This window comes from Arachis duranensis, chromosome 10, assembly GCF_000817695.3.
Source record: "Arachis duranensis cultivar V14167 chromosome 10, aradu.V14167.gnm2.J7QH, whole genome shotgun sequence".
Classification (NCBI taxonomy): domain Eukaryota; kingdom Viridiplantae; phylum Streptophyta; class Magnoliopsida; order Fabales; family Fabaceae; genus Arachis; species Arachis duranensis.
The window spans coordinates 30,250,102-30,263,298 of record NC_029781.3 but is presented as its reverse complement, the minus strand read 5'-3'; the positions used below and the strand labels follow the sequence as shown (position 1 = coordinate 30,263,298).

Below are 13,197 nucleotides of genomic sequence, written 5' to 3'. Positions count from 1 at the left end.
AGGATCATTTTCCCGAGAGGATTGAAAGTAGCCACCGATGATGGTGATGCCCTACATACAGCTTGCCATGGAAAGGAGTAAGAAGGATTGAAGGAAGAGTGAGTAGTGAAGTAGAGTTTCAAGAGGAGCACAGCATCTCCATACACCTATCTGAAATTCTCACTATTGATTTACATAAGTATTTCTATCCCTTTTTATTTTCCAATTATTATTAATTTTCGAAAACCCATAAACCAATTTAATCTGCCTAACTGAGATTTACAAGGTGACCATAGCTTGCTTCATACCAACAATTTCTGTGGGATCGACCCTTACTCACGTAAGGTTTATTACTTGGACGACCCAGTACACTTGCTGGTTAGTTGAACGGAGTTGTGAATTCAAATGGTGCCATAATAATGATTTCATACAAGTACAAAAGAATATAGATCACAATTTCGTCCACCAAGGACCAAAATAAATATGAAAGAGAAACTATTCAATAATAGAAGATTACATTTTACTCTCTAAAATAAAATTCAAATTTTAAAAGATCCAAATTCGTATATATAAGGTAAACAAAATAGAGGGTAAAAGATATATGAAAACATTGTAACAACATTCTAAAATTAGATTTTATTGAATCTTTATTTAACTTGAGCGTTAATGTGTCTTTTACAAGTATCCTATGTATTTAATATTTTCTAAAGTTTGGCATATACCTAATCTAAGAAGAAATCAAGACATCTCCCTTTAAAGTGACGACATACCTCGTACAGACGCTCTACACAAAAACACATTCTATTAATCATAACGGTTTGCAACTATTTGTAAATTATGAGAAAGCTCAATGTGCTTGGACATCATGACCATGTGATCGGATCCCGAGATCTCAACAACACAAATAGGAGGATTATATGTAATCATCCACCGTTGAAATTTCGGATCTACAGAATGATCATTTTCCGTCATAACAAAGACGCGACTCACTGAACCGTATCTTGTGTGCGATAGGGCTAACACATTTATCATATCTTCATCACTAAATATTTTTCGTGGTCTTACCAGTGTTGTTGCTAGATTCCAGTCCTGTTAGACAGATTCAAACGAAAATAGTACATCACTACTTCATGCACATTTTAAACCGAGTTATGTTTATTTATTTATTGTATAAAATAATAGACAAATTAGAGCTGAGAATTAGAAATAGTAACCTGTTGTGGGCTAAGTTGATATAAGTAAGTAGCGAGGTAGTTTGGCCCGAAGAAGAATCTCGTGGCAGATTTGTTTGGTCCTTCATCATAAGCGTAGTAATTGTCTAGCAATGGCCTTTTCTTTTTATATCCCTTTTTATGAAAAACCAAAAAGATTTTTAAAAGAGTGGAGAAGAGAATTGAGATAAGTGTGACGAAAACTACCAAATGCACTTTTTTATATAGATGAAAATTTGTTTAGCACGTTTATATTGTAAATCGAGAAATTTTTTTTATATAAATAAGATATGAACAGAAAATAATTAATATATCTCAAATGCAGATGAGATATAATAAAAGAATGTGATTTTTATATAGATGAAAATTTGTTTAACACGTTTATATTGTAAATTGAAAAATTTTTTTATATAAATAAGATATGAACAAAAATTAATTAATATATCTCAAATGCAGATGAGATATAATAAAAGAATGTGATTTATGTGTAGACAAAATATGTATATACTTATCTTAAACTTATTATAAATGAGATAAGTAATATGATGTAAATTCATAAATATTTTTTAAATAACGTATCAGTAAATAAAATATTTAGATTATTTATTTAAAAAGAATTCTACTAACTTCAAATTAATCCAAAATTAAAAAAAATTTGAGAAAAAGTTTTAGATGCTTTTATTCTTTTTAACAAGACGAAAACTATAAGAAAGAAACAACAAATTTGAGGAGTTGAAATAGCAGCAAGCATGGAAAAAAAGAGCTGCCAGTGAGGGAAGGTGCATACCTGGTCTTCTTGATTAATGGTGGGGATATTGAGCATTGGACCAGGCATCAAAGCAGCAGCAAAGACCGCCACAGAAATCTTATGAGGAAAATGTTCCATGGCATGGGATATGGCTAGGCCACCAAGGTTATGACCAACAAGAACTACTCTTTGACTTTCACCCACTGATGAAGCCATGAACTTAGTCAGAGGCTCAAAGTACTCAGAAATTGATTTGAGCTCCAAAGCCTGCTTTTGGTTGACCCCTGAAGCTGCCAAGTCTAAGGCAGTCACATTGTGACCCCATGATTTGAGAAGTGTAATAACCTTGTACCACGACCATGCTCCGTGGCACGATCCATGCACTAAAACAAAGTGATGCTTTCGATTTTTTGATGACTCTGATGATGATGATGATCCTGACTTGCTTGTTAAAGACAATAGGATAATCAAGAACAAGACGAAAACTAGTGTTTGGTGATGCTTCTTTATTTGCACCATTGTTTCAACTTCTTTGCTACAATAAGGACTTAGGATTCTAAGAAAATGCGTAGCTGACATCTATATAATACTCCCCAAAACGTAATTTGTGGGATGTTAACGTGATTAGGTTTCCGAGGTTTATTAAATATAAAGAATATTTCATTTTATTTTAAGTATAAGTAGAGAATGAAAATACTAAACAAAATGAACAATAGATATATCAGATGTTCATTTCACTAGGTGTGCAGATGATTATTTTAATATTAACATTTAGGTGATTAATTTAAAAATATAGTATATTTTAATTTGATTGATAATTATTCATATTGTTTAAGAAAGTTATTGGTTACTTAGCATAACCCTTTTTCAAATTATACTGGCAAGTCCAAACTTCTCGTCAGCATTGTTGGGCATTTGCCTATTTTTAGGATTTTGGTTTAAATAAAAAATTTAAGGATTTAGATTATGTGTCTTTATATGCTGAGGTTGTTATTAATAAAATTTTTAATTTTTTTATTTTAATAAATACATTACAAATGTTTTGAAAATTCAATTTTATATCTTTTTTTATAAAGGCAGGGGTGGCAAACGAGTCAAAATCCGCGAGTTAATTCGCGTAACTCACCAAAAAATATGGATTGGGTTGGAAATTTAAAACCACTCTAATTAAAAAGCTCATCTAACCCGCGGGCTCTGGCGGGTTTCAGTGGGGCGGGTTGAGCTTTCCCGGTGGGTTCGTATTTTTTTTTTGTAATTGAAGATATTTTAAGTTATAATTTGGATTATGTTTTATATTTGATTGATTAGAGACTTGAAGATATTTAATTATACATTTTGAAAAATGTTTGTTTTATTTTTTACAATGTTAATTTTATTATTTTGTTTCAAAATACTTGGTTGAGGATTACGTTTATTACATATTTAGAATTATAAAGACTTTAATGTTTGTGAATTTAGAAATTATAAATTTTTTATGTTTTAAAAATTATAAATTTATTGAAATGGTTGTGAAATTATATATTGTTTAATATTTAATGATTTATTAATAAAAAATAAAAAAATTAATAAAAAAAGAAGAGAATCAGCGGACTTAGTCCTCCAACTCGCCGTTAGGCGAGACAGAGGAGGAATTCAGAACCACCGCACTGTAAGACCCCGGATTTCTTAAAAAATTAAGTAATGAATTATTTGTAATTTCTTATATTTATTTATGGGTTTATTTTCAGAAAGCTATTTTTACCAAAAGTAATTAAATCAAAGTTAGGTGAGCCAGACGAGAGATAAAGCGATGTTGACAAAGAGGGACCGTGTGACCAGAAGGGAGATGCGCGAGGAGAGAGAGAGCACGTGCAAAGGGCAAATCCGCCGCCAAACTGCCGTCACTATTCTGTCATCACTGTCGTTGAAGCCCGCGTCACCGTCGTGCTTCATTGCCATCGCAGAGTCGCCAGAAGAGGAGCTCAGATGAGAAAGAGAGGGGAAACGTGACAGAGAAGGAATGTCTCCCCTGTTCCTGTAGCCGTTCGCGTCACTGTCGTCGGAGCTCGTCAGAAGCCGCCGCCGTGTCCATTTAGGTCTGACCAGAAGAGAGGAAGTGATGTTGGTGGATGTTGGCGCTGCTGCATGTGAGAAGGAGGTGCTTGGACTCATCAACATCATTGCTTGGGCCCGGTTCTGTCATCGGGAACAACGTTGTAGTCGCCAGAAGCATTACTGGAGATGTTGTTGTCCTATATCCTTAATTCTTTTTTGGTACAGTGAATAGCTCTTGTCCTGAAATTCTTATCGCTATTGTTCTGTTATAAATTATTGAAGATTATGCGACGTTAATGTTTCATAATTTGTGAAAGGAATTAAATTATTTTGGTTTGATTAATTATGAAAAAAATATATTTTTGGGGCGCTTTACCGGAATTTCAAATAATAAAAATAATTATTTAGGATAAATGATGTTTGTTTCAATTAAGATTATGGTTGGAAAATAAAATAAATTTTTGAGTCCTTGAGAAAAACTTTTGAGTTTGAAAATGCAGTTGAAGTTAGTTTTGATAAATTAAGGTTTAAAGGTTAAGGATTAAGGAATTAAGGATTGAGGTTTGAGGTTTGAGGTTTGAGGAATAAAGATTGAGGAAAAGACTGGAAAAGATTGAATGATTTAAATTAAAGAATTTGATTTTGAGTACAATCTCTTGAGAAGGGCAAAACATAATGCTCACTTGAGATATTGTGTATGAGGCTCAGTGGGAACACTTACTTGAGACTCGAATGATAAGGCTCAGTGGGAACGCCGATACGTAATGTCCACTTGAAATCGGAAGGAAGGTTTCCCATGAGGACGACGATATGCAATGCTCATGGAATTGAAAGGACGTTGGTTGAGGTAGGGATGACAATACGTAATACCTATCTCAGGATCACTATCGGGTATCGGGTAACGAACCGACACGTGAGCTCGCGACCTGAATAGGAATAAACATTCATCATATGTATTTGTATAAATTGCTTGGGTGTGCTTTCTGTTGCAGTGTTATGTTATCTGTAAAATTTTCTGCTATTTGACTTGCGTAATTTGCTTGTATCTTTGTATTGTGTATCTCACTTGAACTTGTTGATTTATAAAAGTGACTGTCAATTAAGTGATTGAGAATTAATTAATGTAACTGAAAATTGATTAAATAATGAAATTTGAAGAAAGATAACTAAATTGTTTAAAGTAGGACTCGAAGAATTTTAAGGGATTTATTAGGATAATCATTCTTGAGTTATAGGTTGATTATTTGTATTTTATTCTTTATTTTTACGACATTCTCATCCTCTACTAAGAATGAGTGATCAATTCTTACCCCAAAATTTTTTACTCTTTCAATAACAGATTTTTGAAGACTCAGTATGAATTTGCGGACGAATAGTGGAGTTTGTTTATGAGTTAAGTGCATCATAGAGTCTGATGAGCGGATAATTTATACGCTTTTTGGCATTGTTTTTAGGTAGTTTTTAGCAAGTTCAAGCTACTTTTAGGGATTTTTTCATTATTTTTTATGTTAAATTCACATTTCTGGACTTTACTATGAGTTTGTGTATTTTTCTGTGATTTCAGGTAATTTCTGGCTGAAATTGAGGGACTTGAGCAAAACTCTGATAGGAGGCTGACAAGGGACTGCTGATGCTGTTGGAATCTGACCTTCCTGCACTCGAAATGGATATTCTGGAGCTACAGAACTCTAAATGGCGCGCTCTCAACGGCGTTGGAAAGTAGACATTCAGAGCTTTCCAGCAATATATAATAGTCTATACTTTATTCGGGAATTGACGACATAAACTGGCGCTCAACGCCAGTTCCATGTTGCTGTCTGGAGTAAAACGCCAGAAACACGTCACGACCCGGAGTTGAACGCCCAAAACACGTTACAACTTGGCGTTCAGCTCCAAAAGAAGCCTCAACTCGTAGATAGATCAAGCTCAGCCCAAACACACACCAAGTGGGCCCCGGAAGTGGATTTATGCATCAATTACTTACTCATGTAAACCCTAGTAGCTAGTCTAGTATAAATAGGATAATTTACTTTTGTATTAGACATCTTTGGACGTTTAGTTCTCAGATCATGGGGGCTGGCCATTCGGCCATGCCTGGACCTTTCACTTATGTATTTTCAACGGTGGAGTTTCTACACACCATAGATTAAGGGTGTGGAGCTCTGCTGTACCTCAAGTTTTAATACAATTACTACTATTTCTATTCAATTCTCTTTATTCCTATTCTAAGATATTTGTTGCACTTCAACTTGATGAATGTGATGAGCCGTGACACTCATCATTATTCTCACCTATGAACGCGCGTGACTGACAACCATATCCGTTCTACCTTAGGCCGGGCGCATATCTCTTGGATTCCTTAAACAGAATCTTCGTGGTATAAGCTAGATTGATGGCGGCATTCATGAGAATCCGAAAAGTCTAAACCTTGTCTGTGGTATTCTGAGTAGGATTCTGGGATTGAATGAATGTGACGAGTTTCAAACTCCTGAAGGCTGGGCGTTAGTGACAAGATGCAAAAGAATCAAGGGATTCTATTCCAACCTGATTGAGAACCGACAGATGATTAGCCGTGCTGTGACAGAGCATTTGGACCTTTTTCACTGAGAGGATGGGATGTAGCCATTGAAAACAGTGATGCCCTACATACAGCTTGCCATGGAAAGGAGTAAAAAGGATTGAAGGAAGAAGTAGGAAAGTAGAAAAAGAAAGGGCACAGTATCTCCATACGCTTATCTGAAATTCCCACCATTAATTTACATAAGTATTTCTATCCTATGTTATTTATCTTTATTTTCTGTTTATTATTTATTAATATTCAAAAATCCATAATCAATTATTACCTACCTGACTGAGATTTACAAGATGACCATAGCTTGCTTCATACCAACAATCTCTGTGGGATCGACCCTTACTCATGTAAGGTTTATTACTTGGACGACCTAGTACACTTGCTGGTTAGTTGAACGGAGTTGTGTCCACACATAGCAAAGAGCCATTATAATTATTCCATACAACAACAAAGAATACAACATTGATGATCACAATTCCGTCCACCAGAGTCCCCTCGTGCTTGTCGCTTAAGATTTTATTTTATTCAAAGGGATATGTGTTGTATTTGAACTTTATTTGAAATTACTTGAATAACATTTATTATTATTAATAATTATGTGACTATTATTGTCTGAAGATCTTTGATGAATGGTTTTATTTGAATAAAATTTTCTAACATTTTCATAGAACTAAAACACGATATTGATATAAAGGCTCGATAATTAAGTAGTTAATATTAGAAAAGGACGTAATATTTTTGTCAGTAAAAATACCGTAATTTAAACAAGGTATTTTGCTAAATGAAACAATTAAGACTGTCTTTAAATTTTAGAATGGGATAAAATAAGACATTAAAAATAAAATACAAAAGATAAAAATATAAAAAATGAATATTTTTATATTTTGTTTTGTAATAAACTAAAAAAATTATGAAAGTTTAATTTATTCTTATTTATTTATTCAAAAAATTTGAAAAAAATATAATTATAAAAAATTAACAAAAATAATAAAAGAAAAGTAAAAAATAAATTGTATTTTTTGGTTAGTATGTTTGTATCTTTTTTATTAAGGATACAAAATACACTAATTTAATATCTCTGGACACAATATTTCTATTTATATCTCATCTGCCAAACAGGATTTTGCGTCCCTACCGGTGTCTATAAACAAATGCAGTTCAATTGTCTTTTTTTTTCTTACTTCTTTTCATATCTATGAAGTACATACACTTCCTTGAATTGTTGTATCAGCAGTAACATTTTGGACACGACACTTATCGTCACTCGTCCGACACGCGTGTCTTATGTGTCCAACCGTATCTTAATAAAAAATAAAATATTTTTTTCCGGTATATTTGGACACACCTAAATACCATCATGTGTCAACGTGTCCATTCTTATTCTTAACAAGTATTTTTAAAATGAGTTTAGAAATAGTATATATCTATTAATTATTAAAACAAAAAAAATTTAAATACTTTATATAATTAAAAAAGGTTAAATTACACAGTTGGTTTCTACACTTTCAGTGAAATTATAAATTGATTCCTACACTTTAAAAGTTTGTAATTGGATCCCTAAAGAGAATTAAAATTTACAATTTAGTCTCTGTCGGTCAAAAAATATTGATTTAACAGAATATTTTCAGAATATGCTGAGAATATTCTGTTAAAATAGAAAATATACTGAGAATATTTTATTAAATCAAATACGTTTTGAACGATGGAGACTAAATTACAAATTTTAATTATCTTTACAGACCCAATTACAAACTTTTAAAGCGTAATGATCAATTTATAATTTCACTAAAAGTGTAGAGACGAACTATGTAATTTAACCTTAAAAAATTAACATTAAAAATAATTAAAAATTTATTTATGTTATAATATCAATAAAATATTAAAATATTATTAAAATTTATCTAAAAAATATTTTATATTTTATATATATGCTATGTCTTTATATCTTATAAGAATTTTAAATTTATATATCTAATATCATATCGTATTCTATATTTATACGAGTGTTTGTACATCATAGCTTTGTATATTGTCCAAAATCCAACACCAATACCAACATTAACAATGGATCTCAAATAGCAATTGGCTTTCAGATTGAACCGAGAAAACAGACAAGTGACACAATAATTAAATCCAATTATTAGAGTTGGTATTTGAATAAAGTATGTAAAAACTAGTTATTTTCTTAATTTAGTGTTGACATTGTTGTTATTCNACTATAATAATTTAAATGATATAATTTTTTTATATTCATTTAAAAAATTTAAAATTTTTTATTTTCAATAAAAAAATTAATTAGTATGTAAATAATATTTTTATTATTTTTTATTCTGATTTTATGATTCCTAGTTCTCAACTTCGCCCATTTTGGGTTTTTTTCACTTGTTGAGCATTTTTTCATTAATTAATTATCTTAATTCGTTTAAAACAAACTAAATTTTGGATTGTAATGGGAGGTAATCATAGGGACCTATTTTGTCCTATGCAGCGTGCTCTTCATTGCTGTGATCAACTTGTGAAATATTTATTTATTTAATTACTATATATTAGTTTCTCAATGAATTTGAAGGCAAATGACAAAAACAAACTAAAAGTAGGAATAAATTATACCATTTTATTAAAATAAAAAACGTTATTTGGATTTCTCAAAATTATCGTCTTATATATTTCGAATGAGTTAAATTCGAATTAAAAAAACTAATAATAATTTAAATTGAACTAATTCGATTTAATTGGGTTACTAATAATTCGAATTAAATCTATTCGAATTATACATGTCCGTAGTTGTAATTCGAATCAAAGTGATTCGAATACGGATGTAATTTATGATAGTTCGATTGAGAAAGATTCGAATTATGGAAACATGTAGCGAAGGTAGTTCGAATCGGATAGATTCGAATTATGCATGAGTATGTTCGAAGTTGGCTGCTTCGAATTATCAAGCCCCCACATATATAAATAATTATAAAATTTAAGATTTAAAATTTAGTTTTTAGTATTTGAAATTAGTAAAATATTTGCCAAAAATATTAGAAAAAATACTATATAATATAAAAAAATATACTACAAAAAGTATAAAAAAGATTATAAATATCAATTGAACGTAAATTCCATAGTATAAATCTAATCCATGCAATTATTTTAATACACCAATAATTATATCTATATGGAGCCAATGCTAAATCAAATTCAATTAGTTCGATAATAAGAGTTTATGAAAAAAATTGTCTTTTATAAAATTTAAAATTTTTTATTATGTGATAGATTAGTAATGAGTACATTACAAATTTTTATAGTACTCATCATAATAATGTTTAATTTAATAATTGTTATTAAAATTTTACTTGTACTCGTTACAACATCATTTATTCACTACACCTAATTAGATGAATAACTACACTTATTTTACAACCCTTATTTAAACAGTCGTTATTAAATAAAATGGTGACACTTATTTATATAATTTTTATAATGTCACTAAAAATTTAAGTGTCCCAGTAATAAGAAACATAGCAATCTATTCTTTTCCTATTTTTCTTTTCTTATCTTCTATTTCTGATATCCATTTCTATTTTTCAAAATCCTAACTGATTCAATTGGCAACTGGCGTTGAGATTAGAAGAGAATAAATGAGAATGTCACTTCTATCTCCGGCGTCAGTTTCCTCTCTTTGCTGCTGTTATTTGTTCTCTCTCCACCGTTGCTGCCACCTCTGAGCTCGTCTCCGATCTGCTCTCTTTTTCTCTTTTGTGCCTATCTCTGCCATTGCTCTATTTTTGCTTCAAATTTGCTCTCGTCGCCGCTGCTCTGCTCTCTGCTCCGATCCCCCAGTCTCCGTCACTGCCTCTGAACTCTCTCGCCTTCGGTCAGTTCTCTCCACTGATTTGCTTTCGTCTAGTTTCTGTGCCTCTCTCAAGATATTATTTTTTGATTAATCGATTATTGATGACTTGATGTCTTAACATATATGGATTCATGGTGGACGAAATTGTGATCACATCAATGTAGTACTCTTTGTTATTGTATGGAATCATTATTGTGGCTCTTGGCTATGTGTGGACACAACTCTGTTCAACTTAACCAGCAAGTGTACTGGGTCATCCAAGTAATACCTTACGTGAGTAAGGGTCGATCCCACAGAGATTATTGGTATGAAGCAAGCTATGGTCACCTTGTAAATCTCAGTTAGGCAGATTAAATGGTTATGGATTTCAAAAATTAATAATAAACAGAAAATAAAATAAGATAGAAATACTTATGTAAATCAATAGTGGGAATTTCAGATAGGCGTATGGAGCTGCTGTGCTCCTCTTGAATCTCTACTTTCTTATTACATTCATCCAATCCTTCTTACTCCTTTCCATGGCAAGCTGTATGTAGGGCATCACCATCGTCAATGGCTACTTTTCATCCTCTCGGGAAAATGGTCCTATGCGCTGTCACTGCATGGCTAATCGTCTGGAGGCATCACCCTTGACAATGGCTACATCCCATCCTCTCAGTGAAAATGGTCCAAATGCTCTGTCACAGCACGGCTAATCATCTGTCGGTTCTCAATCAGGTTGGAATAGAATCCATTGATTCTTTTGCATCTGTCACTAACACCCAGCCTTCAGGAGTTTGAAGCTCGTCACAGTCATTCAATACCGGAATCTTACTCGGAATACCACAGACAAGGTTAGACTTTCCAGATTCCCGAAATCCTACTCGGAATACCACAGACAAGGTTAGACTTTCCGGATTCCCATGAATGCCGCCATCTATCTAGCTTATACCACAAAGACTCTGTTGGGGAATCTACGAGATATGCGCCCGGCCTAAGGTAGAACGGAAGTGGTTGTCAGTCACGCGCGTTCATAGGTGAGAATGATGATGAGTGTCACGGATCATCACATTCATCATGTTGACGTGCAACGAATATCTTAGAATAAGAACAAGCGGAATTGAATAGAAGATAGTAGTAATTGCATTGAAACTTGAGGTACAGCAGAGCTCCACACCCTTAATCTATGGTGTGTAGAAACTCCACCGTTGAAAATACATAAGTGAAAGGTTCAGGCATGGCCGAATGGCCAGCCCCCTAAAACGTGATCAATAGCCTCCTAAGATAAAGAATAAAACAAAACTAAGACCAAAGATGAAACGTGGTCAAAAGACGTCTAATACAATAGTAACTTATCCTATTTATATTAGATTAGCTACTAGGGTTTACATGAGTAAGTAATTGATGCATAAATCCACTTCCGGGGCCCACTTGGTGTATGCTTGGGCTGAGCTTGATCTATCCACGAGCTGAGGCTTTTCTTGGAGTTGAACACCAAGTTGTAACGTGTTTTGGGCGTTCAACTCCGGGTCGTGACGTGTTTCTGGCGTTTAACTCCAGACAGCAGCATGTACTTGGCGTTTGAGCGCCACTTTACGTCGTCAATTCCCGAATAAATTATAGACTATTATATATTGCTGGAAAGCTCTAGATGTCTTCTTTCCAACGCCGTTGAGAGCGTGCCATTTGGAGTTATGTAGCCCTAGAAAATCTATTTTGAGTGCAGGAAAGTTAGATTCCAACAGCATCAGCAGTCCTTTTGCCAGCCTTTTTCAGAATTTTGCTCAAGTCCCTCAATTTCAGCCAGAAATTACCTGAAATCACAGAAAAAGATACAAACTCATAGTAAAGTCCAGAAATGTGAATTTAACATAAAAACTAATGAAAGCATCCCTAAAAGTAGCTTGAACTTACTAAAAAGTACCTAAAAACAATGCCAAAAAGCGTATAAATTATCCGCTCATCACAACACCAAACTTAAATTGTTGCTTATCCCCAAGCAACTGAAAATCAAATAGGATAAAAAGAAGAGAATATACTATAAATTCCAGAATATCAATGAATATTAATTATAATTAGATGATCGGGACTTGTAGCTTTTTGCTTCTGAACAGTTTTGGCATCTCACTTTTTCCCTTGAAGTTTAGAATGATTGGCTTCTCTAGGAACTTAGAATTTCAGATAGTGTTATTGATTCTCCTAGTTAAGTATGTTGATTCTTGAACACAGCTACTTATGAGTCTTGGCCGTGGCCCTAAACACTTTGTTTTCCAGTATTACCACCGGATACATAAATGCCACAGACACATGACTGGGTGAACCTTTTCAGATTGTGACTCAGCTTTGGTAGAGTCCCCAGTTAGAGGTGTCTAGAGCTCTTAAGTACACTCTTTTTGCTTTGGATCACGACTTTAACCACTCAGTCTCAAGCTTTTCACTTGGACCTTCATGACACAAGCACATGATTAGGGACAGCTTGATTTAGCCGCTTAGGCCTGGATTTTATTTCCTTGGGCCCTCCTATCCATTAATGCTCAAAGCCTTGGATCCTTTTTTTTTACCCTTGCCTTCTGGTTTTAAGGGCTATTGGCTTTTTCTGCTTGCTTTTTCTTTTTCTATTATTTTTTTCACTAATTATTTTTTTTTCGCAAGCTTTTTGCTTTTTCACTGCTTTTTTTTGCTTCAAGAATCAATTTCATGATTTTTCAGATCATCAATAACATTTCTCTTTGTTCATCATTCTTTCAAGAGCCAACAGTTTTAACATTCATAAACAACAAGATCAAAAATATGCACTGTTCAAGCATTCATTCAGAAAACAAAAAGTATT

The 13,197-nt window shown here is 33.0% G+C and overlaps 1 protein-coding gene across 1 annotated transcript; it reads right to left on the bottom strand.

Moving 5' to 3' along the window:
• Window positions 1–644: 644 nt before the first annotated feature.
• LOC107469541 (methyl jasmonate esterase 1-like) lies at window positions 645–2,466 on the bottom strand. The gene is made up of 3 exons (XM_016088911.3): window positions 1,978–2,466; window positions 1,194–1,325; window positions 645–1,068 (listed from the first exon to the last, which is right to left on the bottom strand). The coding sequence occupies exons 1-3, from the start codon at window positions 2,455–2,457 to the stop codon at window positions 784–786; spliced, it is 897 nt and encodes a 298-aa protein (XP_015944397.1). The 5' UTR covers window positions 2,458–2,466; the 3' UTR covers window positions 645–783.
• Window positions 2,467–13,197: the final 10,731 nt, after the last annotated feature.

Coding starts and splice junctions, on each gene's coding strand:
- LOC107469541 (XM_016088911.3), bottom strand. CDS start 2,457: ATGGTGCAAATAAAGAAGCATCACCAAACACTAGTTTTCGTCTTGTTC. Junction 1,326..1,977: donor CCATTAATCAAGAAGACCAG/GTATGCACCTTC, acceptor TTTCATAAAAAG/GGATATAAAAAGAAAAGGCC. Junction 1,069..1,193: donor ATCAACTTAGCCCACAACAG/GTTACTATTTCT, acceptor TCTGTCTAACAG/GACTGGAATCTAGCAACAAC.